The 27,695-nt window shown below is 40.6% G+C and overlaps 1 protein-coding gene across 5 annotated transcripts in view; it reads left to right on the forward strand.

Annotated features, from left to right (window-relative positions):
- Nucleotides 1–27,695, forward strand: part of MAPK8 (mitogen-activated protein kinase 8) — a 57,568-nt gene that overhangs the window by 2,756 nt on the left and 27,117 nt on the right. For all 5 annotated transcript variants that reach the window (XM_065671825.1, XM_065671824.1, XM_065671826.1 and 2 more), the window contains exon 2: nucleotides 26,541–26,707. In XM_065671825.1, the coding sequence (XP_065527897.1) occupies nucleotides 26,586–26,707 (122 nt within the window). In that variant the 5' untranslated portion in view covers nucleotides 26,541–26,585. The remainder of the gene's footprint in view (nucleotides 1–26,540; nucleotides 26,708–27,695) is intronic.

Here is a 27,695-nt window from a genome sequence, read left to right on the forward strand (position 1 = left end):
CTACAAAACGCTTTTTATTGTGGTTTGATAATCTAAACGTGTAGTTTTCAAATCTCTCAAGAATCCTCTTGTGAAATTCCATCTCCATTTAAACCTTTAAATTTGATAAAGGCTCTTTCTGGCTGTCCTTGTGAAAAGATGAGCTATATTTAGAGAGGCATTTGTTGCTCCATTACAAGGTGTATTTGCATAAAAATACAGAACTTGCATACAGTTTTTAACAGTGACTGTAGTGTTGTTAGTGAAAGATACTTGGTTGATAAAGTCCTTGAGTTTTCAGAGCAATTATAAGGATTTATATTTCTATAACATCACACCGTAGTTTCATGTCCACTGGCTACCTTGCTTAAGCAATTTCTCTTACCTGGTATTCCTTACCAGCTGGTGTGTGGCAAAATAGATCAAGCAGCTAACTGATCCAGCTGAAAAGATCTTCCTCTTGGACTATTTTTCAGCCTGATTAATTCCCTTATGTGTCTGAACAAACAGCTATTCCATTGACAGGTTGGAAGACAAGGAGGCTGCTTAGGTGGGGATTCTTATCAGTTATACACATGCACAAAAGTATTCACAAATCAAGTAGTAGCTGCTTGAATACTTAAGTTATGGATGTGGGCAAACCTCTTCTATGTTGAGAAGTGCTTGTTTAAAGATCTGTTTTGCAGACTTTGTCTTCTGCTGCTGTTACTGAAAAACATTCTGAACAAGATTGTTAATTTTGGTTTCTTGAATGCACTGTAGAGCCCAAAATTAATTGGGGATGAGGACCCATTTGTAATGAATGTTGATATAGAAGTTATATGTTATTAACTTCATGAGGAAGGACATCCTGTTGCACACCTAACTATTATTTCAAAGCATGTATGTAGTATCAACAGGGGTCCTAAAATAATCTGGGAATTTCTGGACTTGAGGTACAGGGCTGGTGCAAAAGATGAATCCTTACAATACTGATAACTGTGTTTTCCTGCTTTCTTTAAATATTGTGTTTGTGAAGAAAAAAAAAAAGAAATATTTTAGGACTGTGTTTTACATGTAGGAATGCAAATGCACATCTTTTGTGACACTTCAGAAATATGTAGCATTTATCTTTTTAATTATTTGGGTTGGTAGGGGTAGCTTTTAATTCAGCTTTCAAAATTTCTCTTAGTAAGCCAGGAAAAGCTATAGTACATCTCACAAATGCATGAAGTCTTCAGGAAAAGAAAGCTTGAAATACCTACTCTTCTGTCCCGACTCTTACTCAAAATAAGGGGCTGCAGATGTAGGTCATTGACAAGCTTCCCAAGTTGTTTGTATTTACTAAATACTTAGTTGGAATTTTATTAGTAGCATTCATCTCTACAAATAACCATACAAAAAGGTGTTTTTAAGAAATGTGTTGCCTTGGAACTTGAAGATGTTGGTGAGAAATTCATGATAACTTCGTGATGGATGGAATACGTTGCCAATACATTGACTTGAAATTTACAAGCAATAAGTGTAGGTGTGCATGAGATCTTTAATTAAAGAAAATTAATATTTGAAGAATTAAGTCACAGAAAACAGAAAGATCCAGAATTGCTGGATACTTTAAAAGTGTAACTTAAGATTTCCTTGATGCAAACTTGATGTGTGAGCTCAAGGAGCACACCAAGCACATGGTAGCAGGCTTCCTTTCCTAAGCTGGAAGACTACCATCCTCTGTAGCATAAGGAACACTCCAACTTATCATACAGCTGACAATGCATAGCAGTTTGCTTCTGCTATAGATTTTACAAAGCCTTTAGGTCAGAGCTCCTCCAAGTGAGACTGGATCTGACTGCATCAGATGCTGAGAAAGAGATCCATTACTGATGTTGAATCAGATGAGCAGGGAGAACTGCCCAACCAGCTGTTTGTACCATTACCCTGACTTACTTATTCTGTAAAATAGTTTTGTAAGGGTTTCTAAGGCCTTCATTTTCTCAGATTTGTGTGAGGAAAAGATAATTTTGGTGTACCAGACTTGTAATTAATAGCAACACATTTCTTCTTAATGTCAGATGCTTTTTTCTTCAAAGTGATTAGAAACTAATTTTTAGTTCTTTTTCTGTCCAAATTGGTTGCCTGTAAGCTTCATTCTAAATAAACCTCTTAGTTGCTGCCCATATTGTCACTTCTGTTGTTGGATAAATGCTGCTTGATATGTGAACAGACGGGATGCTTATTAAATCATTCTCAGTTGGATATTGTAGACTAATACTAAAATGGTGACTGCAGAAAATACACTTTCACTTCATGGTCACTTGTATTGCAAACAAAGCAAATACTGTATATCATAGAATCATAGAATAGTTAGGGTTGGAAAGGACCTCAAGATCATCTAGTCCCAACCCCCCTGCCATGGGCAGGGACACCTCACACTAAACCATCCCACACAAGGCTTCATCCAACCTGGCCTTGAACACCGCCAGGGATGGAGCACTCACAACCTCCCTGGGCAACCGATTCCAGTGTCTCACCACCCTAACAGGAAAGAATTTCCTCCTTATATCCAATCTAAACTTCCCCTGTTTAAGTTTTAACCTGTTACCCCTTGTCCTGTCACTACGGTCCCTGACGAAGAGTCCCTCCTGAGCATCCCTATAGGCCCCCTTCAGATACTGGAAGGCTGCTATTAGGTCCCCACGCAGCCTTCTCTTCTCCAGGCTGAACAGACACAACATCCTCAGCCCGTCTTCATACGGGAGGTGCTCCAGTCCCCTGATCATCCTCGTGGCCCTCCTCTGGACTTGTTCCAGCAGTTCCATGTCCTTTTTATGTTGAGGACACCAGAACTGCACACAATACTCCAGGTGAGGTCTCACAAGAGCAGAGTAGAGGGGCAGGATCACCTCCTTCGACCTGCTGGTCACTCCTTTTGATGCAGCCCAGGATACGGTTGGCTTTCTGGGCTGCGGGCGCACACTGCTGGCTCATGTTCATTTTCTCATCGACCGGCACCCCCAAGTCCTTCTCTGCAGGGCTGCTCTGAATCTCTTCTTTGCTGTGCTCATGTGTATATACTCCTAAAATAAGAAGGGAAAATGTTAATTCTACAGAGCTGCTGGAAAGTGTATTCACTAATTACTGATTTTGAGTATTTAAAAAAAAACCCAAACCTTGGTCTGCTGAACAAAACCTGCAGTGTCTCTAGTCTTGTGTTTTTATTGTGAAGTAAGAAGGATGAACATTATGTATCATGTTTCTCATTGTGATCTCAAAGTCATGGAAATACCATGTGTGTGCTCCTGTGCGTGAAGGTGCATAAAATGAAAATGCTTCTGCTGCTGTCAGTTGCTAGGAACTGCTGACTAGGCAGCAACTCTTGCAGAAGAGGACCTGGGGCTCCTGGTGCATGAGAAGCTACCAGAAGTCAGCCGTGGGCCTCTGTAGTCTTCAAGGCTAATTTACTGGGCTGCATTGGCAAGAGCATGGCTGACAAGTACAGGGAAGGGACTGACAAGTACATTTGCGGGACAGCCATGGAGCTCCACCTGCAGTGCTGTGCAGTAGATCACATATATACATGCCCTGCGTGAGAGAGACAGACTGGAAGGACTGTAGCACTGGGTTGCTCAGATGGTTGGGGGCTGGAGCACCTGAGGGTGAGGAGGTACTGGATCTGCAACTCTGAGGAAGAGAATGCTAAGAGAGAAGGTAATTGTTCTATTTAACCGTCTTTAAGCAAGGCATTACAGAGATGATAGCCGATCATCTCAGTGCCTTTCCTCTCAGAAGTGTATGATGAAAAGATGAATCAATGGTCGCAAGACATAGGAATGGAAATTTCTGTAGGTCATGAAGGGAATGTCATGTTGCATGGGAGTGGGTGAGTACTGCATCAGGAGTCCAGAGGGGCCATGTGCTCTCCATCTGTGGAGACTTTTGACTGGACAAGGTCAAATGTGAAGTTTGCCTGTTTTGAGCAGGTAGATGACTTCCAGCGGCTGCTTTCAAGCCCCATTACGATTTTACTCTTTACAGATTTTTTTTAAATTTTATTTTCAAGGTAGCTTGAGGAAGCTGGCAAAACAAAGGCGCAGTGATGTAGATAAGAAGGCTGCTCAGAACTGTATTAGAAGCTGTGGAGGGAAATGTAATGAGACATGATAAGGATCTTCATTGAAGACTGCTGGTGACTATACTGGAATTTTTCTGCACTGCCTTGAACTTTCCAGCTGGCTAGACCAGAAGTGCTTGCAGGCTAGCATAAAGGATGCACACAAAAAAATGTTATGGTACGAGTAAGCAACCTTGTAGCCAGCTGAAGTTTCTCCAGCTTTTGCTTTCTGTAGGGGAGGAGCATACTGACAGCTGCTGCTGTGAGGCTTTGATCTTCTGCTGGGGGTGTGATGGTTCCTTAACGCTTAGCTGAACTGTGGTTACTCGAGGAAGTGGCTTTATGGAGCTGACCTGCTCTGATTTCCAGTTGATCACCATAGCAGCTCAAGAAAGCATAGAGGTGGTAGGGCTAATAGCGTCTGAGAGAAGGTAAAAGAGCCATGTCAGATCCATAAATATTTCTGTATTACTGTCCTTAATACTTGTGTTGCCTTGAGAAGGCAGTGTGTCGTGGTTTAAATCGAGCCACACAGCTCGTCCACTCACTCCCCCACCCCTTTCTCCCTCTTTCTTTCCTTCCCCACCCCCCCCCAGGCTCCTGGAGGGATGGGGAGGAGAATCAAGAGAATGTGACTGCCACAGGTTGAGATAAGAACAGCCCAGTAACTAAGGTATAACACAAATCACTACTGCTACCACCAATAATATTGATAAGATAAAATAACAAGAGGAAAGAATACAACACCTCAACATCAGCTGACCAGTAACTTGTCCCCCCCCAACTGTGCACCGACCGATAGCTCGTCCACCCCCGCAGTGCCCTAGCCCTTCCGGGTAACTCTCTGTTACATCCTGGGCATGATGTGCTGTGGTATGGAATACCTCTTTGGCTAGTCTGGGTCAGGTGTCCTGTCTCTGCTTCCTCCCAGCTTTCCCTTCTCCCTAGCAGAGCAAGAGGCTCAGAAAGTCCTTGGTCAGACTAAAAGATTTGTGTTATCAGCTCTGTTCCCAGGCCGAAAGTCAAAACACAGTGCTGCACCAGCTACTAAGAAGGAGAAAAATAACTGCTGCTGCTGAACCCAGGACGCAGCGTTGTGCAGCTCATATGTTTCTGTTAATTCTTACATATTTGTCCATTTAGTGATGTTAACAAGAAATCTTAAGGGAGGTGGGCAGAAGAGGAAGTTAAAACCCAAAGTGATTGTTCTGTGTCTCAGCAAAGCAGTTCTCTTGAGGTTTGAACCCATAGGTAGTTAAATATGTGAATACAGGTGCACATGTGTGTAAGACAGAGTAGGATGGGAGATCTGGTGCTGGGGATGGCACATCCTTGTAAGCCCTAGGTGTAATCTTTAGTAGCTTTTAACACCTAAGATTATGTCGGAGCAAAGTTATCAGTAGTTATGATAGGATCTTGGATTTTCAGGATCTTGGGTATGGAACTACAAGCACAGGTTTGAGCATGTAATCTTAATTTTTACTATAGAAACAGTAAAAGCAAATCCCATGTTTGACGTGCCAGTTGGTGTGAATCATAGAATCGTAGAATGGTTTGGGTTGGAAAGGACTCTAAGGATCACGTGATTCCAATCCCCCTGCCATAGGCAGGGACACCTTCCAATAGACCAGGTTGTTCAAAGCTCCATCCAACCTGGCCCTGAACACTTCCAGGGATGGAGCAGCCACAGCTTCTGTGGGCAGCCTGTTCCAGTGACTTGCCACCCTCACAGCAGAGTATTTCTTCTTTATATCTAACCTCAATCTACCCTCTTTCAGTTGAAAGTTGAAATCTTGGTAAGTTCTTGATTGTTCATTGGGTGAATATTGGAATCCTGCAAGGGTAGTAACATGGTATCCTAAAAAGCTTTATTAGAAGAGCGTGGGCTGGGTTTGCTTGTTTCATTTTGTGCCGAAAATGAATACTCAGGAGACAGACAGTAGCAGGAAGGTCCTTGTAGGTGCTGGGGTTCATCTTATGAGCAGTAAAGCCTTCCAATAGTGAGTTACTTTCATTTGCACAGTTGCTGCAATGTAAAACTCCTTGTTGCTGAGCAATAGTGAGGGTTTCTTTTGCTGTTTTTTAAATTAGAGCATTACCGGATTCTTGTGCCACTCATATGTTGAGATGGAGGAAGAAAAAAGTTCAGCTTCTAATAAGATTATGTTGGACATAAAAGGGTTTCATTAATGCTAGCATGACATTGCAGGGAAGTTAGAAATCTTGATGTGGCTAGAGCTACTTTATTCTCCCACTCATTTAGTTTATTTGAAATTCTTTCTTCTGAGTTTTCTTCAGAAAATTTCTCATTACAACTCTTCATGTCCGTAGCCAGTAGCTGTAGCATATGATGCACAGCAGTGCTTCTGAAGTGAGTTTTTGTTCTTGTTTAAAGAATGGCAATTCTCAGACTCTTCCTAGTTTGAGAACTTATGTCTTAGATATTGTTTTGCTAAGACAGAGCATCAGGCACTACTGAAGTATAAGAGAAATGGGACAACAGAACAGGCTATCTCCATTAGTAATGCATCTTGTAGATTAGTGTAGATTTCTAAAAACTACCTAGATAGTAAAGCCTTTATTTTGAACTGTTCTGCCTTGCTTCCCACCCCAGTCACATAAAATTATTTTACAAAGTACTGTACTGCATTACTAGAGGTATCTGTGAAGGAATTTTTAGGGATGAGGTTGTAATATATTTTGGAGTACTTTGTTCCATTCTAAAGCTCTTATTACTGAGGTATTGTCTGCCAAATACTTTAGGCAGGATTTCAGGGCACACGCATTAGGCTACTTGTACTTGACAGATAAATGCATGAATTAGTGAAAGTAGCACATTCATAATTGGATTATAAGTTTTTGTAACTGGAATTTAAAGTTTAAATGTTTTGAGATTTTTTTTTTTTTTAGAACTAGTAATATAATTCTTAAATGTAGTTTTAAAACATTCTGAAAACATTTTTCCCAGGTGTTATGCTACTCCTTGATTCCTCTAATGTCCTGTAGCTACTGTTCTCTTCATCACTGATATTTAACAAGTATTTTAGATCACTTGGTAGCTTTTGTATGCTTGTGTTCTTTAAAGAAGTTAGAGAATATTTTGATCTGTTTCTTTTGCTGAAACATATAGCTTCACCTTACCCTACAAGAAGAGGTTAAAGAGGAAGCATTTCCTCCTGCCCCAGAGGTAATCCTGGAAAGGGATTTCACTTGTAACCTTGTGCTGATCTCACTGAAGTACTCAGAGTATTATTTACTGATTTATTTTCACTGTGGTTTGCCTGTATTTCTATATTACTGGTTTGCCAGTGGTCACTGGATGGGCAGAAGACTAGCATATGCAGGCAGACTCTTGTAGTATGGTTCGAATTAACAGTTCCTTATGTAGTTAGCTGAAACAGTGTAGTGCCAAGATTCATAAGAAGAGAATAAATTATTAATTACAAGTTAGATTACACACATAAAAAACAACAAGGTGCTTGGTGACAGCCAGCATGGCTTCACTAAGGGGAAATCCTGCCTGACCAGTTTGGTGGCCTTCTATGATGGGGCTACGGAACGGTGAACAGGAGCAGAGCAGTTGATATGATCTACCTGGACTTGTGCAAAGCGTTCAACGCTGTCCCGCATGACATCCTTGTCTCTAAATTGGAGAGGCATCAATTTGATAGGTGGACCACTCGAGGGATAAGGAGCTGGCTGGATGGCCGCATGCAAAGAGTTGTGGTCAATGGCTCAATGTCTGGCTGGAGACCAGTAACGAGTGGTGTCCTTCAGGGATCGGAGTTGGGACCGGTCTTGTTCAACATCTTTGTTGCTGACATGGACAGTGGGATTGAGTGCGCCCTCAGCAAGTTTGCCAATGACACCAAGCTGTGTGGTTCAGTTGATACGCTGGAGGGAAGGGATGCCATCCAGAGGGACCTTGACACGCTTGTGAGGTGGGCTGATGCCAACCTTATGAAGTTTAACCATGCCAAGTGCAAGGTCCTACAGCTGCGTTGGAGCAATCCCAGGCACAGCTACAGGTTGGTCAAAGAAGAGATCCAGAGCAGCCCTGCGGAGAAGGACTTGAGGGTGTTGGTCGATAAACTTTTCATGATCCGGCTTCAGTGTGTGCTCGCAGCCCAGAAAGCCAACCATATCCTGCACCGCATCAAAAGGAGCATGACCAGCAGGTCGAAGGAGGTGATCCTGCCCCTCTACTCTGCTCTCGTGAGACCTCACCTGGAGTATTGTGTGCAGTTCTGGTGTCCTCAACAGAAAAAGGACATGGAACTGCTGGAACAAGTGCAGAGGAGGGCCACGAGGATGATCAGGGGACTGGAGCACCTCCCGTATGAAGACAGGCTGAGGAAGTTGGGGCTGTTCAGCCTGGAGAAGAGAAGGCTGCATGGAGACCTCATAGCAGCCTTCCAGTATCTGAAGGGGGCCTATAGGGATGCTGGGGAGGGACTCTTCATTAGGGACTGTAGTGATAGGACAAGGGGTAACAGGGTTAACATTTAAATAGGGGAAGTTTAGATTGGATATAAGGAAGAAATTCTTTACTGTGAGGGTGGCGAGGCACTGGAATGGGTTGCCCAGGAAGGTTGTGAATGCTCCATCCCTGGTGGTGTTCAAGGACAGGTTGTACAGAGCCTTGTGTGACATGGTTTAGTGTGAGGTCTCCCTCCCCATGGCAGGAGGGTTGGAACTAGATGATCTTAAGGTCCTTTCCAGCCCTAACTATTCTGTGTTTCTGATTATGGTTAAGCTTTTTGAAGTCCCTGAGTAAGCTGAATGGACCATGACGTATGATTCTGCACAAAATGTAGTATGGAATAGCATTCTCTTGAATGCAGTAGTCCCAGTCATTTAGCAGGAGTGTGGTTTAAGTGAGATTTTTAACCCATTTTCTGGGTTTCAGCAGCATGCATTCATACTGTATTTTTGACACAGTTGAGTTGGATACTTAAAGTGGAACAGCTTTTTGAAGTCTTGCTTCTCTGAATTTTCACTGATTTTTTGATTCTAAGAATAGTCCTTTTATTAAAAAAAAAAAAAAAGGGTGTTACAGATAATGCCCTGCCATAAACCTGAATATTTTAAGCTTTTTAAAAAATGTTTGCCTTGATTTTCCCCCCATTTACTGTCCTGTTGTATAATCTTTTATGTGAAAAAGGATTAAGGAATTGGAAGATCCTTGCCTCATCCTGTTATTTCTGAAAAAAAATTTTGCTAAGAATAGTCTTTTAATCTGCTGTCATAACAGCTTCTTTGCCAAACTGTAGAATTAGACAAGTTTTCTTTTGATAGAGCCATTCTGCTTTATGATTTCTGCAGCAAAACTGACCTGCAAGAGACAGTTGGGAAAGTGTTACTTCATATATTGCAATAATAGGATTCATCATGGAACCATCTGTAGTGGAGCTTCATGTGACATTACACTGAAGAAGCTGTATTCTCCCCATGAAATGTGGCATAGCAGAGTGCAGAGGGATTTGTGTGTGTGTGTGTGTAGATGTAGCACTATTCATTCTGATAGTGCTTCTTCTAGAAAAATGCTGGGTTTTTTTTTTTTGTGTGTGTGTGATTAAAGTCATAGTTAAAGAAAAGAATGGTAGGGTAAGAATCTGCGGCAATAGAAATGTCTGTTTACAGGCTCTTTAATGCTGCATGTTGCAGCCTTTCTGTCCATTTACATCCTACTGGCATGTGAATCAAACCCATTTTACAAAGGAAGATAGTTATCTTAAAGAGTCTCTGCTAATGTCTGATCAATCACTTCTTAAAAACATGTTTAAAAACAGAGGAATTTGCAGTATCTTCCATTACAAATGCATCATTTTACTGTGCAACCTCCTGTGTGATCTCTGTGTCATGTATATCCTTATCACAAAATACAAAACCCTGGAAGACTTATAGTACAGAATGCCATATAGTAGCAGAGTGTCATTGTAAGAAAGAAAATCTGAAGTGATTTATAACTTGGTGAGGATATGTATGTTAAGTAAGTGCTGTTGGCCACAGATGAGAACTTTCCAGAGAGGGTGTGCTGGTATTCTAGGGCAGCTGTGTTGACTTTACTGGTCGTGTTACAGGAACTGACTTGACAATGAGAAATGCTGGGAGGTTGTAAATGCTGCTGTTGTTGATTTGGATAAACAGGGCTGATTTGACTATCACCAAAATTAACTCGCAAACCTCAGATAAAGTTTGAGTAAATCTTAAACTTTGTAAGTCTCAGTACAGTTGTTAGGATGTTTCAAAAACGTATGTTGGTGGCTTTCTCTAGAGATTGCTTCATGTTCAGAATATGTACTTTTTAAAAATACATATTCCAGAAACCAGGAAATCTGGATAGCATGAAGTTAATATTCACAGATGATGAAGAAGTGACAGGTTTCATCTCCTTTCCCACAACCCATCAGGCTTCCCTGCTTCCTTAGAGGAGAGGGAGATGGCTGAATGGTAGATAACCACAAGCACAAATGTTCACATCTTTTCATGGAGCTGATAGAATGCATTCACTTACGCTTCTTTCTTTCCTTGTCTTCAGGCTACTGGAAGTCTGATTTTTAGACCATTTTTAGACCATATTTTGACTTATTTTCTCATTCTTGTTTTCTGAATCTTAATCTTGTTTTACTTCAGCTTGCCATATTACAAAGCTAGAGCTGCTGGTGTCTGTGATGTGTGTTTTACTTAATTGCCAGGCAGAGCCTAAGCCAACAGGCTGTGGATAATTTTCTCCTGTGACCAGCTGCTTTTGTGATTGTCGTAAAGGGGGAGATAAAACTGAGTAGTACTGAAAGTGCCAGGGGTGAGGGCAGTTACCGGGCTGGTTTAGGTAATATGAGTGTGCAGAAGTTAAATAAAAATGTGGAGTTCAGTGTGCTTTTTTTCCTGTGCTTTGTGACAATCTGTTATTGTCTCTGTACCATTAACAAGCAATACCTTAAGTCATGAATGACTACTGTATGCTGGTATTTTTTTGTAGTGTAATTGCTGTAGCTTATAGAGTGGCATTGTGTGACAATATTTTAGAGTATAGAGAAACTGAGGTGCAAGAGTAGGAAGGTGGATTAAGTGAAATCCTCTCAATAAGAGCTTTATTGATAAAAAGCAAAACTCGTCTGTTTTGAAAAGTGAATCACTGCAAAACTGATGTCATTTGTGAGTAGTTTACTGTGTGTTCATTTGTTACTTTGTTCTTAATTTTCCTGATTGTGCAAGGTATGTGGTGTGTTTGGCTGTAAAGATTCAGTTCTCAGCTGCATTTCGTTTGATATTAAACAAAACAAATGTTTTAGAAGCAGCAGAAATTACATCAATTGTCTTATTTTGGATCTTTTGTATGAGATGTTTCACAGCACGAGAATTGTGTTTAGAAACGCACATAGCAGTTAAATGTTGATTTTTATATAGAGGGTACTCTGAAGTTGTGAATGTAGGTTCAGCGTTTGACATTGGAGCTGCTGACCCCCGTTCAGGAGTAGTGTTTTCTTAAACCACTTTAGAAAATATTGCTGTTTGATATTGGGTTTGAGTAAATGCATGCTGTGAGCTTCTGAGGAAAATGTGATGTGAAGTGGCCGTGCTGGCCTTGCCTGTGCTCCGCAGGGAGCAGTGTGTGAAATCGCTGTTGGAGCTTTGGTGGCTGTGTCTATGCCAGCTGGCTGAGCAGCGCTAGGAAATGGTTCAGCTGGAGCAGTGCTTAACAACAGGAATTGCTTTTGCGGCTTTCTATGCATTTGCGTGTGGTCTTATGCTGCCTATTTCTAGACAAATGCCAGTATCTCAATATTCTGCTAGTTGCAGTCTTCATTTTGTTGCTGCCAATCATAGGTCTTTCTTTACTGTTAAACAACCTCTGAATTTTTAGTTACTTCTGACATTAACCTGGCCTTTTGAAGTTACTTGAAACTTGGAAGTGGAAAAGCTCAAGTTCCAGTTGCTTAATACAACAATCCCTGAGAGCTGCTCACTTTCTCCAACTTCAGGTTTAGCGAATTTCAAATTCATCTGTTAATATTTTGGCACTGATGATGGCAACCTGTGACTGATTGCTATTTCTGGCTCCCTAGTATTTTAACACTATTTGATGCAGGGAATTAAGGCATAAAATGCAGTGTTGAAAATTAGCTGTTTGAGCTCATCCCTGGTTTTATTATTAACCCCTCACTGTGGCTTGTGAAACATTTGGGGTGAGGTTCCCAGAATGGCAGTAGAAACATCTGCTTTTGGCTGAGAGGCTAGGATATTGACCAGAGTAGTCTGACAGAAGCAGTGTTATGGAACATGCCAGCTTCAACTTCCTGGCTGTATGATTAACCCTGCAAATATAATCCTTAGGGTGTTATAGCTTGAGTGACACAGCAGAATGTGTTCTCAGTATTGGTGAAATCACCTTGTTTGAGAGAGGAGCAGCATGAAAAGGGAAAACTCAAGGGGCTGTGTTTGCCAGCTGCTGCTGCTGAAGAGCTCTGCTTGGGAAAAAAGTATGTTCCTCTTCCCTGGAAAAATCCTTGACTGACTGCCAGTAGTAACTGTCCTCTCGCTTCTCTCCCTCCAAAGCAAACAAGGAAGCTCCCAAGTGCTACTGGTGCTTGTAGGTCAGGCTGTTTACCTGCGCTCTGCCCCGGTGCTGTGGCCGATGTCGCAGCCCCTCCATGGGAGTCTTGTGCTAATTGAAATGACTAGAAGAAGGAGCAGGTCAGTTTAAGATGAAAAAAATAAACATGAATTTGCTATCCTTATTAATGTATATACATACTACTTTTAGTAAATGCTGGTTGGTCCCTAAGCTGGGACCTGACTTTCAGTAGCTGTGAAATTTTATGGGTGCAATCTGACCCCTTCCATAACACACTGGAATTATTTTTATTCAGTGGGTAATGCAATGGCTGGCTTGGCTGTTACAGTTCATAAAATGTGTATGTATTAGGCTGGGAAAGATTTAAATTGCAGGAAGCTCACTAAAAGTAATAAAAAAATAAAAAATTGCTGTTTCTGTTTCTGTGAAGAAGTTCTCTCCTTTCCTGCTCCCAAATGGTTCATTAAGATAAATGTTAAAGATAAAAGTTCACCCATATTTGCTAGGAGAAAATACAGAGGGCTGTGCCTGGCTGTCTGCTGAAGAAGTTGGCTAGCATTTGTGAGCAGCTCTGCAGATAGCCCTGGTGTCTTCCTAGAAGATTAGTTCATCCTCAGTGCTCTTGGATTATGGTTTCTTGTCTTTTCCTCACTGTGTGTTTTACAGGTGGGGAAAAGAAAGCCCAAATCTTCCTCTACTAATTCAGGCTTCTCTTTGTTGTTGTATTTTTGGTTTTGGTGGTTTTTCTTTTTGTCTTCATGTTATCCTTAGTAAATCTTAAAGTTGTATTTCTGCTTTGATTCAGGATCTGGAAAAGCTGTACTTTGTTTCTGATTTTTAAAATATTTTTTCATCTATAATCCGTAGTCATAATTGGCAGTTAGAAAGATTCCTTTTTACAGGGTAGTCCAGGCTGCCTCAGCACTTCTAGAAAACTATAGGGGAGATGCAGTTTCTTGCCTATATGTGAAGTGCAAGGTCTGGAGTTTGTGAGGATTGAAGGAACTGCTTCTGCTATGAGGAAGCACAGGAACACCTCTGCTGGAGGCTGGAAACGGAGAAGGTTGGCCCCAAAGCTGGCCTTGCTGGAGTAGAGAATGCAAGGATTTTTGAGGCAGAAAAGGAAGTAAGGAATGGATAGTGTGTACTTTTATGTCTGTGGAGAGAAGTATGGGTCTAGAGAGCAGAAGCAGTCCAAAGACTGGAGAAGATGTATGTATTGCAAGAAGGCAGCCTGGTTTAGAGCATCTGAGGGTACCTCGCCTGCAGAAGATTCTCTGTCAGCACTAAAGTGGCTGTGTGTACTTCAGTATGTTCAGTCTTAAAAATGCTTAGTTTTCTCCATTTGAGTTCCTACTTTCAGTCACTACTAATCTGGATGAAGACTCAAAGCACCTCATGATTCTTGGGGTGCTTTATACTTCTTTTAGACATACATCTGGATATGATGGTTTTAAGAAAGGTCTCTGTACATGAGGTGGTAGGATTACTTGTCTTGCAAACAACTGGGATTTGGGGAAACAGTTGTGGAGATTAGAATCAGATTATTAGACTTTTTTTTGTGACTGCCTCTTTCAAAAAGTAATACAGCTTCTTGGAATGCTGTTTTGAAGACAATATGAAGTATTGAATTTAGCAGAATTTTGGATTTTATTAAGGGTATTTTTATTGACCACTGGTAAATAAGTACAGACTTTTTATTTACCAGGGTAAGAATTTGGAAAAAGAAGTTGAATTTTAGATATTTTATGAATCACTTACAAAGCCAGTTTTATGTAAATACTCTTTTCCAAGCAATGTAATTTGTTAATTTTCATTGTCACAGGGGAGACATACTTCCTCCTTTGCTTAGAGCCTCTTGTTCTACCAACTGTCCTACGCACAGATTGTTTTGTGTTTAAGAGGAGAGACAGGGTTCCTTTTAATTTTACAAATGTCTATATTTTATTTTTATATAGATGGGAGAGGGGTCACTGTGCAGGTTTGTATTGGAATTCAGTATCTAGTGTGGGTTGTGAGATGTGTAAAGCTGCTGTTTGAATGGTAAACAGCTCCTTAATGCTGACTGGGCCTCCAGTGATTTTTTTGAATGTGAAATTAGGTTCAGTTCATCGTGTTTCATTCAGTTAGGTAAGTTTTTTATGGAACTGTAGTATGGTGAATATTGGCCAAGAAAATGCATCTGGTGAATGAAGTTGCTAAGCCACTGCCCATTATATTTCAAAAATCATGGCAGTCGGGTGAAGGTGAAGTTCCCAATGACTGGAAAAAGGGAAATATAACCCCCATTTTCAAGAAGGGGAAAATGGATAACCCAGGGAACTACAGACCAGTCAGTCTCACCTCTGTGCCTGGCAAAATCTTGGAGCAGATTCTCCTGGAAGGCATGCTAAAGCACATGAAAAACAACAAGGTGCTTGGTGACAGCCAGCATGGCTTCACTAAGGGGAAATCCTGCCTGACCAATTTGGTGGCCTTCTATGATGGGGCTACAGAACTGATGGACAGGGGTGGAGCAGTTTATGTCATCTACCTGGACTTGTGCAAAGCGTTCGACACTGTCCCACATGACATCCTTGTCTCTAAATTGGAGAGGCATCAATTTGATAGGTGGACCACTCGAGGGATAAGGAGCTGGCTGGATGGCCACATGCAAAGAGTTGTGGTCAATGGCTCAATGTCTGGCTGGAGACCAGTAACGAGTGGTGTCCTTCAGGGATCGGTGTTGGGACCGGTCTTATTCAACATCTTTGTTGCTGACATGGACAGTGGGATTGAGTGTGCCCTCAGCAAGTTTGCCAATGACACCAAGCTGTGTGGTTCAGTTGATATGCTGGAGGGAAGGGATGCCATCCAGAGGGACCTTGACACGCTTGTGAGGTGGGCTGATGCCGACCTTATGAAGTTCAACCATGACAAGTGCAATGTCCTAGAGCTGCTTTGGAGCAATCCCAGGCACAGCTACGGGTTGGTCAAAGAAGAGATTCAGAGTAGCCCTGCAGAGAAGGACTTGGGGGGTGTTGGCTGATGAGAAAATGGACGTGAGCCAGCTTCAGTGTGCCCTCGCAGCCCTGAAAGCCAGCCGTATCCTGGGCTGCATCAAAAGGAGCGTGACCAGCAGGTCGAAGGAGGTGATCCTGCCCCTCTACTGTGGTCTCATGGGACCTCACCTGGAGTATTGTGTGCAGTTCTGGTGTCCTCAACAGAAAAAGGACATGGAACTGTTGGAACAAATGCAGAGGAGGGCCACGAGGATGATCAGGGGACTGGAGCACCTCCCATATGAAGACAGGCTGAGAAAGTTGGGGCTGTTCAGGAGAAGAGAAGGCTGCATTGAGACCTCATAGCAGCCTTCCAGTATTTGAAGGGCGGCTCTAGGGATGCTGGGGTGTGACTCTGCATTAAGGACTGTAGTGATAGGACAAGGGGTGACGGGTTAAAATTTAAACAGGGGAAGTTTAGATTGGATATAAGGAAGAAGTTCCTTACTGTGAGGGTGGTGAGGCACTGGAATGGGTTGCCCAGGGAGGTTGTGAACTCCATCCCTGGCGGTGTTCAAGGCCAGGTTGGATGAAACCTTGTGTGGGATGGTTTAGTGTGAGGTCTCCCTCCCCATGGCAGGAGGGTTGGAACTAGATGATCTTATGGTCCTTTCCAGCGCTAACTATTCTGTGATTCTATGAGTTAAGGGTTTGGTTTATTTTTACAGTTACTGTCTTGATATTCAAGTGAGGTGACAGAAATACAGGAAGGAAACTATATCCAGAAAAAGTCAACCTGCCATCTGACTGGATCATGTGGTTAGAGCCAGTATATGAACTTGTAAACTGCAATGTTAAATCGCTGGAAAGATTGCATTAGTATTAATTGATTTCATGTGTTGTTAATTTAAGACTCTGCATAGTTGTTTCCTGTAAAAGGTACCTAGAACAGAGGTGGTTTAACAGAGAGGGCTCTGAGTCTTCCCAACAGATTTATCAATCTGGCAATGACATTTGCTGAACCACTGAGATAAATTTTTTGTATAAACAGATGATATTGTGTTCTCTTAAGTTTCATTTTGCTGTTGCATACTTTAAAGTTTTTTGCTTTAAAACCATATTTATTTTTCTATATCAAACCTGTCACCTTTTCTGAATTTCTTCTTTAGCATTTGAGTTTCTGGTTGCCAAAAGATATGTTAAAGTGTTCTGTTATTTTAAGAAATGTACCTGCACTGCACTTCAGGCTTGTGGTATATAAGAATCACTCCAGGATATTTGTGGTTTTGTTTAATAGTTGCCTGCAGAAAATAGCTCCTGAGATGAAGCTGTAGAGTTAAGATGTTGTGCTATGCCACTCCTCTTGAGTAGCGTAAGCCAAACTGAAGACTCCTGTAATGCAGACATACATTAGATGGTGTGCGAAGCACTTCCACATCAATTACAGGCAAGCTAGAGACCTCTAATGTGCCATCGTTAGGAGTAGTTTTGGCAATTGTGGAAGTTGTTCAACTTAAAACCACCTGACTTGTGAAGGTGTAATTTGAAAGCTGTGTAAAATGTTAATTAATCCTATAGTCAATAGTGAGAGTATTTAATTTTAGAATAAGCTTCAGGTATTTCAGACAGCTTTAGCATTTATGATGGTCTGGTAATACTTTGCTTCAGTGTTCACCCAGCTAATGTTAATGCCTTTTTCTGAATTCCTTATCTGCATCAATATTTAACAGAGCTGGAAGCAGTGTGAAGCATAACTTTCAATTTTAAGTGCAGCATGGAAAAGGAAAACATTATTAAAACTGTGATTACTTTTGTGCATAACTGAATGACTTATGAAGTTACGTTTAAGAAAAAGTAAGATTTTGTTCTTCCATTTCCTAAATTTGAGCCTTTGAATCATTTATTTTATTAAATATCTGAAAACTGGGCTTTATTTGCAGTACTGAGTTTAACAGCTGTCTAGAAGCCTTTAAATGTGACAGCTGAACACTAGACAAGCATTCAGAAATACATGCTGCATATAAATCAGCTATGTGTGAACTGTATTTTCACAAAGCAATTGTATACAATTCATTAATGCCAGAGCTTTACATACAAAATGCATTTGTTTTGCTTTCAGTAGCAATCTAGCATATACTTGAAATACTGTTGGCTTTCTCTAGGTCAACCATAGATTCCTACAAAATATTTATTTTGTTAGTGTTAGATCCTTTTCTAAAATGAGTTATTGAATCATCATTGATATGTGCCTTATGCCATTATGATGTTGATTATATTACTAATTAATTTGTTCATGTATGTAATTATTTTAAAATTGCCCTTTCCATTTCTTCATGTCTTTAACTGTCATGATCTTCACCTTTTGTCACACTACTTCTGAGCAACTACTGCAGTAATCTTCTTCTTTAGTTGTCAAACAGCTCTGCCCAGGAGCCCTCGGTTTTCAGCATGTGTAGGTAGATCGCCATCTTAGTTGGTATTTGTGTTTCACATAAGACACATCTTGCCCCGAAGGCTGTTTGCTGTCTTAGCATCCTAACTTTCTTCTAAGACTAAGCACATTCATATTTGCTCTTAGGAAAGGATTGCCTTAGAAACCATGAGCATGAGAATCAAGACTGATTCCACACAAAACTTACGGCTAATGATGGTTGTTGCCTCTTACTTTGTTTCTCATTTCTTATATTGTATTACATTTCAAGGTATTAGGGTATGAAAATGTTTTCTCGGCTGTACTTCGCTGCAGTAGGAGCAAACTGAATACATACAGTTTCTTGCATGAAAGAATACTTAGGGTAAGGTATTGTGCACTATGGCATGGGATGAGTCCCTGATTTTCATTTTATGTTGTCTAGTAAAGGTATAAGCCAGCAATTACCGAGCAGTCTTCCTAGCTGTCCGGAGCATATGTTTCTCCATCCTTCAAGTTGGCACCATTCTAGCCAATTCTGTTTCCATGTCCCTGGGGGGGAAATTATCTCTTGGGTTCCATTTCTTTGTCTGAAGAGGTGTTTCTCAAATGTAAGCATTTTTTTTTCCAGTTTGCAATGCAACCTTTGAAGCTTTCCTGTTGTTATTGTCTCTAGTGAGGGAAAAGCGCAGAAGAGGTCATAAAATATTTTGTGCTGTCATGTAAACTAAGAGATCTTTTCTTCTACAAAACCTATTCCATTTCTGCTCCTCTGTATGCCTAGAATGCATGCATTCAGGTCAGTGCATGAGAGAAGAAATATGCGTAATTATGTGTTGTTTTTAAAGTGATCTTTGATTTAAAAAGCACAGACCTTGTATCTAATGTGAAGGCTAGCAGGTGTGATAGTCAAGAAGATATTATTTGATGGTATTGTGCTGAAGGTGAATAACTTGGATGTCTAGTTGGAGGTGCATGGTTTTCCAGTTAAATTCTAATTGTCGAAACATAAACTTGCTGTGGGTAACTCAGGCATACAACACTTAGGGCCTGTGTTAGCTGGGCAAGTTGTTGTAATTACCTGTTGTTTCAGATAAACTTCTCAGAGTGCTGGTGCATATGAGCCTGGATTGATCTTAAAAGCAAAATGTGTTTGCCTAAGTCCAGCCATAATGACATAGTGGGTGCAGGTCTGGTAACTCTGCACCACAGGCTCTGCATAGCCATAAACCTCTACTGAGCTACAGGAGTGCCAGCTCTAGTTCAAGCACGTTAAGTTTATTTACAGTTTGGGAAGGTGCTGAGTTGAAGCTCTGTTACTTTGGAGGCCCCTTTATAGCACTGTCCAGTGGTATAAATCATAGGCATAAAAAGCATTAAAAAGGGATCTGGAATGAACATCAAGTCATCTCTCTGCCTTCTAAAGAAATGAGTTTACACACTCTGCAAAGGCAAGCTTACAAATACACTGCTATTGTTTATATAATTTTGCATTGCGAATTTTTGTTTTACCTAAGACTGAATCCATCTGGCCATTTCTAAGGTTTTAAATGCACCTGCAGTAGGATTTTTTTTAAGTGAAAGCTGTGTGACTAAAGTATTAGCTTCTCTTTCCCACCCCATATATCCATCCCAAAACCCTGTTTCTCAATTGTATTTAGGCTGTACCGGAAAAATATTTTAACATATATTGTCCATAGATTGTTCTGTATCTTTTTTTAATAAGTTGAATATTTTCAGTATTAGAGACAAAGTTTGATATTCATATACAGCATTATGTTACCTTCCAGATACCTTGAGGTCAGCAAGTTTATATCAAACAGGCTTGTTGAAAAATGCTAAGGTATATGCCTTTGAGCATAAGTAAATGGTAGAAGTTTGCATAGAATCATAGAATCATAGAATAGTTAGGGTTGGAAAGGACCTCAAGATCATCTAGTCCCAACCCCCCTGCCATGGGCAGGGACACCTCACACTAAACCATCCCACACAAGGCTTCATCCAACCTGGCCTTGAACACCGCCAGGGATGGAGCACTCACAACCTCCTTGGGCAACCCATTCCAGTGTCTCACCACCCTAACAGGAAAGAATTTCCTCCTTATATCCAATCTAAACTTCCCCTGTTTAAGTTTTAACCTGTTACCCCTTGTCCTGTCACTACAGTCCCTGATGAAGAGTCCCTCCCCAGCATCCCTATAGGCCTCCTTCAGATACTGGAAGGCTGCTATGAGGTCTCCACGCAGCCTTCTCTTCTCCAGGCTGAACAGCCCCAACTTCCTCAGCCCGTCTTCATACGGGAGGTGCTCCAGTCCCCTGATCATCCTCGTGGCCCTCCTCTGGACTTGTTCCAGCAGTTCCATGTCCTTTTTATGTTGAGGACACCAGAACTGCACACAATACTCCAGGTGAGGTCTCACAAGAGCAGAGTAGAGGGGCAGAATCACCTCCTTCGACCTGCTGGTCACGCTCCTTTTGATGCAGCCCAGGATACGGTTGGCTTTCTGGGCTGCGGGCGCACACTGCCGGCTCATATTCATTTTCTCATCAACCAGCACCCCCAAGTCCTTCTCTGCAGGGCCGCTCTGAATCTCTTCTTTGCCCAGTCTGTAGCTGTGCCTGGGATTGCTCCGACCCAGCTGTAGGACCTTGCACTTGTCGTGGTTGAACTTCATAAGGCTGGCATCAGCCCACCTCACAAGCATGTCAAGGTCCCTCTGGATGGCATCCCTTCCCTCCAGCATATCAACCAGACCACACAGCTTGGTGTCAGCATATTTGTGTATAATCATTGCTATATACATGGCTTCTTTTATTCTAAACTCACGGGTTTTTTTTAAATATGCTTATTTTAAACCTGGGTGAAGAAATTCAGGCAGCCTTCATTGTCAGTATTATTGTGGAGGAGGAGTAGAATGGGGTGTCAATAAAACAGTTTTTGCTATACTAGTTAAGGTTAGCCGTAACACTTACTTTCGTAGGTACACGCTACTTGTCTTTTCAAGGAGCTACAAGCTCAGTGCATCCATGTTGATGCTTTTAGAACTTAAACTTTATGAGGCTGTATGTCGTGGTTTAAACAAAGTCAGCCATAAATCACTCAGTCTCTCTCTCACTCCCCCCCTTCTTGCCCTCTCCCTACTCCTGGAGGAACGGAGAAGAGAATCAAGACGAATTCAACTCCCACGGGTTGAGATAAGAACAATTTAGTAACTAAGGTATAACACAAATCACTACTGCTACCACTAATAATAATAATAATGATAAAAGAAATAACAAGGGAAGGGAATACAACACCTCAGCACCAGCTGACCGATAACTCGCCCCACCCAACCCAACCAAGCCCCGACTGATACCTCGTCGAACCCCGCTGTGAACTAGCCCTTCCGGGTAACTCTCCGTTACATCCTGGGCATGACGTGCTGTGGTATGGAATACCTCTTTGGCTAGTCTGGGTCAGGTGTCCTGTCTCTGCTTCCTCACGGCTTTCCCTCCTCCCTGGCAGAGCAAGAGGCTCAGAAGGTCCTTGGTCAGACTAAAAGATTTGTGTTATCAGCTCTGTTCCCAGGCCGAAAGTCAAAACACAGTGCTGCACCAGCTACTAAGAAGGAAAAAAGTGACTGCTACTGCTGAACCCAGGACACTGTATAAAAGAACTGATGAGTAGAAATTCTTGACCATCCTTAGTCTCCTGCAGGACTGTTGAGTTCTTGGTTGTTTTTAGTGGAATCAGACTAAAACTCACACACAGCCTTGCAGGAGCCCTAGAGGACTTTTACTGTATGGATATAGTGTTATTTCCGTTGCCAGCATTTTGTTGTGCTGCTTCAGGTAAATAGTACTCGTGGCAATCTGAATGATTAATAAGCTAATGTGCCAAATCTTACCATGCTATTTTAGGATTCAGTTTTAGAGTATCCTTACCTTGAGTAGTTGCAGGTTGTATTGAAATTTGCTTAGGCAAGGCATTTTCAAGGAAAAGCACAATAATTGATATGGGAGAGGAAATTGAAGTGTTCTGTGGGATTCTTCCCCTGCTGATGGTTGACAGTGTTCTGGCAAGTTGACAGTTAATGGGACAAATGTATTATTAGTTTCCTCATTAATAATAGAAATCTGGAATCTGCATCCTGCCTTTTTTCCCATATGTGCTACTGAAAAATTGCTAGAAATTGGAACTAAATGTCAAATTTCAGGCAGGCGAGTTTATCTGATACGGCTTAATCATGTTTTAATGAAAGACATTGCAGGCATGCATTGTGTAAGAATCTTGAAAGTCTTGACAGTTTCTAAATTTAAACTTAGTTTAATATTTAAAGACTGAGACTTTTGGTGTTGTGGATCTTTGAAGCTAGACTTCATAAGACTAGTCACCAGTAAATTAGCAGATAAGGAAATAATGAAGTCTTTGACTTTGTTCTGGGAGCTATATTTACAGAGCTGGGCAATACCAGGTGCTTCTGAGGATATTTTTGTGAGAGGTGAAGAGACAGGGAGCACAATGGATTCTGAGCTGAGTGGGAGCAAAGAATGGAGTGAAAATAAACTTGCTTATAAAATTAGAGGTTTACACTTTCCATGGTTGATGGACAAAACTGTGTAGAAGCTGTAAGAGACTTTGAGGCAAGGGGTGTAGAGGAGATGGATGTCAGGCTGAGGAATCTGTAATGGCCAGATGAAATGCAGGAGGGTTGGAAGCAAGGGGAAAGTGTTTTGTATGTAAATAAAAAACATTAAATTTGGAGTGGTGTTCCAGAGCTGCTGTATGGAAATGTATATTAAAGTACAAAAATGTCCCAGTTGTATCTGAGTTTTCCTCCTGTGTTTTGGCTGCTTTCACTTGTGCATTACGCCTTGACTTGAAGTTTATCAGGAGTTCTTTAAACTTCCTTTTTCAGAAAGAAGTCCCTTCCCTGAAATAGTGCCTTACTGAAAGTGCAGAAGTAATTTGGTTTTGCAGTGTGTCAGAGCAGGGCTGTTTGTTTTTACTTACTACCTCCTGTAAACTGTTCCTGCAGAAGCAATCTTTGCACTGCAAAACCCATCTCCCCAGTCTTGCTCTTTATTTATTTCCTAGGACTTGGAAATATTGCCAAGCAGTGGTTTGAGAAACTTTCAGTCTTTGCAGTCGTGCAAGGCTAGGGATGTATGGGTCAAGGTAGCAGTGGGATGTTTGAGGCATGGTCCAGGTAGGTCAGTTCTCTTACATAACACCCACAGCTTTATAAGAACATCTGTTAAAAGGAATAATTACTTAAGAAATTTAATGACTAATGGGGAAGCATTCACTGAAAGTTTCTTGTGATTTATTTTGTAAATAGATAACACTGGCAGCTAGAAGGCTGAGATTTTTAACTGTCAGTAGAAAGATACAGTAGGCTTTTCAGTGTTACTCAAGCAATGCATAGCATACTTTAACATTTGAAAATGTCCAGTAGTAAAGTCTTTCAAACCATCATCTGATAATTCTTTTATAGAACGTTATTGTTTTTTTCCATTTTATTTCTTTATTTATTTACTAGTTGGAGGTTTTGTTTGGGTTGGTTTGTTTTGGGGGTGTGTTTGTTTTTAGATTTAAGTTCTAAGTGTCATGACTGACATCAGTTGGTGAATTTTACAGCAGGGTAGAGGCAAATTTAGTTACATCTGAATGTTCCTGAATCATGTCCTTCAATCGCTTAGCTCATTCTTTTTTAAGTAACCGATAATAATTAAACCATTGACAGCAAAAGTTTTTAACTTGTGTTGAATTAAGATAGAATCACAAAATTGTTTGGGTTGGAAGGGACCTTAAGGTCTATCTAGTTCCAACTTCCCTGCCATGGGCAGAGACACCTCCACTATACCAGGTTGCTCCAAGCCCCGTCCAGCCTGGCTTTGAACACTTCCAAGGATGGGGCAGCCACAGCTTCTCTGGGCAAAATGTTCTAGACTGGAAAGTTTAGCAGATTTTTTTCTTTTTTTTTTTTCTTTTTTTTTCTTTTTTTTATTTTCTAACTGTAACTCTTACACTGTACCACAACTCAGGGCATTTTATCTACAATATTTAGCTTTAGGAATCTATGTTGGAATAGTTTATCTTTTTTTTAATAGCTACTTAAATAGATTTAAAATATTTGAATTTTTGAATGTAAGTATTTTTTGATTGTTGAAGTAACTATTGTAGATGTTTCCTTTCTCTATTTAGGCAGTGCAATGAAAAACTTTTCCTCTATATAATTTCAAGCTTGGGGACCAAAAACATCGCATACTTACTGTGGGCTTGAAAAAGCCTAGTTAGACATATCTTCCTTAGGTAGGCCTGCTTTTCTCCACGGGTATGGAAAGGCAGGTGAGGACGCAGCTCTGAGAGCTGTGAGCTTTTTGATCCTCATGCACAGCAGGGAGTGGAAGTGGCAAAACCAAAGATTGATGAAGAGGGCGAGACTCAGCCTAGAATGAGTGAGAATGATGGGCTGATACATCCTGTGTGGTGTAGTCCTGATCAAAGCTGTCTATTAGCCAAATAATTTGCCACCAGTGCTCATGTATAGGCGAAACTACCCTTTGTGCTTTCTATCTGGCCAGTGGGCAGATTCCCCAGCATCTCTGGCTGGAGACACCTTCAGAGTGTATCTTCTCTATCCATGATACAGTCAGTCACTGGTTAAAATGAAAGAGATAATTTGCATACTAAACCCTGTCAGACTTAGGTTTCTTTTTGGGATCTACGTATCTACTGTAATAGTAGAGGTAGAGCTTTTCAATTATGATGCTTAGACTTAGTGTACAGATCGGTTGGTTTGGGTTTTTTTAATTTGTCTTTGGAGCAGAGAGGGTAGACTATAGGCAGCACCTAGGTGACTGCAAAGCTGATCGCTTCAGAAAGGAGTGAAATCTTTATTATAGAAAGATTACACACATATGCTGGAATATGCCAAGATACTGGTTTGAGTTATAAAATAGTTAGCAAATGTAGGTTTTCCAGTACATAATACCAAGCACATTGTGTAATATTGTGCAGCAAATGACACAGCTTTAAGGTGATAAAATTTGCTTGATAATAATACCATGTGTGGTCTGCGTGTAAAATCTGTTTCTAAGAGAATACTGTCTCTCAAGATCCTTTTCTTAAACTATGTTTGCTCTGTTTATGAAGTTCACCAAATTGAAAAAAAAATCAGAAGTTCAATAAAATGATTAGATTTGGCTACTCAAAATATTGACCTTTAAATGGAAAGTATCAATATTCACCTGAAAACCTTGGATGGGGGGAAGCTGTCTTTCCTGTATTGGTTTCTGAGGATTTATTTGAAGTGGAATATAAAACTCTCATTATCTTGATGCTGATACCAAACAGCTCTACCGACTAAGCTGTTCCATTTAATCTTACATTGTTCAATGTCACATCTTAATACAGTTTCAGTGGGTAAACTCAATAGTTCTTTTTCTCAGTTGACAATGAACAGATGTAGGATTGTGTGAAATGTTGTCTGCCTTTTTTGTTTTCTGACTTTCAAAAATCTGTTTGGCTGATTGCATACCTTCCATAGCAAATTGTGCCTTTCCTAATTCAGTTGGGGTTTTCTGTCATTTGTATTTGTTAAGCATCTTTATCCCAAATCTTTGTGTGATTACATCTGTGAAGAAAGTGTTGAGAAAGAGGCACAGTCTTATAGTAAACAGGAATTTGTACTAATAGACATCTATTGCAGCTACACCCAAAACCCATGTGAAGAGAAAATTGTAAGTGCACAGTTATCATCAAAGAAACAGGAAATGACACAGTCAAAGCCACCATGCAGGTTTTTGTTTTCTCCTGTGGACATGTGCACTGAGGTGTTGCCTGCATTTTTTTTTTTTTTTTTTTATATGAAGGGATTTTGGTGGACTTCACATCCTTTTTTCTGACTCCTGTTCTCCCTTCTACTGGTTATTACTTTCATTCGTAGGAGCTAGTATGTGAGATCCATGGCAAGGACAATTTTTCCATTTCTGGCCTAGATTGCCTGTATGTGTTGCCATATCAATTACAGGTATTCCTGCCAGCTGTGACCAAGACCATTTTGATGATTGCAGTGTCTGGAAGAGCTGTTAATGTTTTGTGACTTTTATGATTAGAATCATGCAACAATCAGGTTGGAAGGGAGTTCTGGGGAGTGTCTGGTTCAAACCCTGCTCCCTTGCTGAATGTGTATGTGTGAAGGGATGGCAGAACTCTTGGAGCTCTCTGGATGACCTGTAGCTAGCTTCCTGCCTTTTAATTCTCTGTCATTGTCATCTAAGATTTTTGCTACCATCCATTTATTTTTCTTACTCTATTATTTTTTGCCGTTTTAGAATAGTATCTTAGGAACATTCCTAAAAATAAAACATTTCAGACACATTCCTGCAGACATTAAAAAGAACCTACATTTGCATGTGGTGCTTATTTGAGAAAGTGTCTTCTGTGCATTATAAAGAACTTTGCCTTTTGTCAGATTTCATAGAGTTGTAAAATCTTAGTTTTTCAAATTTTATTTACTTACAGGCCAGAAGCAAAATTTGGATGAAGTAATCTAGCTGAGTTGCCGTCATGAGCAGAAGCAAGCGTGACAACAATTTCTACAGTGTTGAAATTGGAGATTCTACTTTCACTGTATTGAAGCGGTATCAAAATTTAAAACCAATAGGATCGGGAGCACAAGGCATAGTATGGTAAGGTTTCTTTGAAATGTAAACGTGCTTGTAGGTTCCTGTAGCAGCATTTTCTGAGTCCTTTTACTGTTTTATGTTACTGAGTAGGAGTGTGGAAAACTTTAATGTGCAAAATGGCAGTAGTAGGTGTTGGCTGATTTTCCTCAGTAACGGCTGTTGGTGTTGCTTTTTGACCTATGTCCTTTCCTGATACCCTTCTGTGCACGTTCAGGCAGCTGTGCTGAGTCCCACAAATTAATGGGGCCAAATAAAAAAAGTGGATTAAGAAACTAATCCTAATCCCCAAACACACAGTTTAAAGTGAAATAAAATCAAGAAATACTCTATATAACATTTGCTGCTTGTAAATCCTTTTACTTCTGGAAATGGTTTGTTACGGGCAGTTTCACTTACTTTCATAATCATACTGATTAATGATCATTTGTGATACTGTCATTGTAATATGTAAAATATGTGATGCAAGTTTAAGAAAATATGATTTCACAGCGTAATTCTTTGAATAAGAGTTCTGTTGTATACTGAAGAGTGTCTGCTTAAGACTGGAGACCAATAGCTGCTTGTAGGCACTGTTTCTTGTGTGGTGATGTTGTCCCAAAGGTAAATGTTTGTTTAAGCAGCTTCTGAGTTTTTTGGATGTTCAAGAAAAGGATGTAGATTGAACAGGAACTTGCAGATTTTCCAATTTATTGTAACTCTTAAGATGCTAACCAGGGGCATAAAAATACAAAAAAAAAAAAACATTGAGGAAGAGAAAGGGAGTGAAAAGTGTAACCCTTTTAATCTTACTTCTCCCTATAACCTCTTTACTACCTTGATCTTGTCTTTATCAGCATTTAGACCGTATGTGATATAGGTGGGTTTTTAGTTTGTATTTGTGTTTTAGCTGGGTTAATAATAAACAGTGCACTTAGTGCAAATGAAAACTTGAAGGTGGATGCTCCAGAAAAGGGTTGGTTTTGAAATGATAACCTTTGGCATAAAGATTATT

The sequence above is a fragment of the Lathamus discolor genome, chromosome 3, assembly GCF_037157495.1.
Source record: "Lathamus discolor isolate bLatDis1 chromosome 3, bLatDis1.hap1, whole genome shotgun sequence".
NCBI lineage: Eukaryota > Metazoa > Chordata > Aves > Psittaciformes > Psittacidae > Lathamus > Lathamus discolor.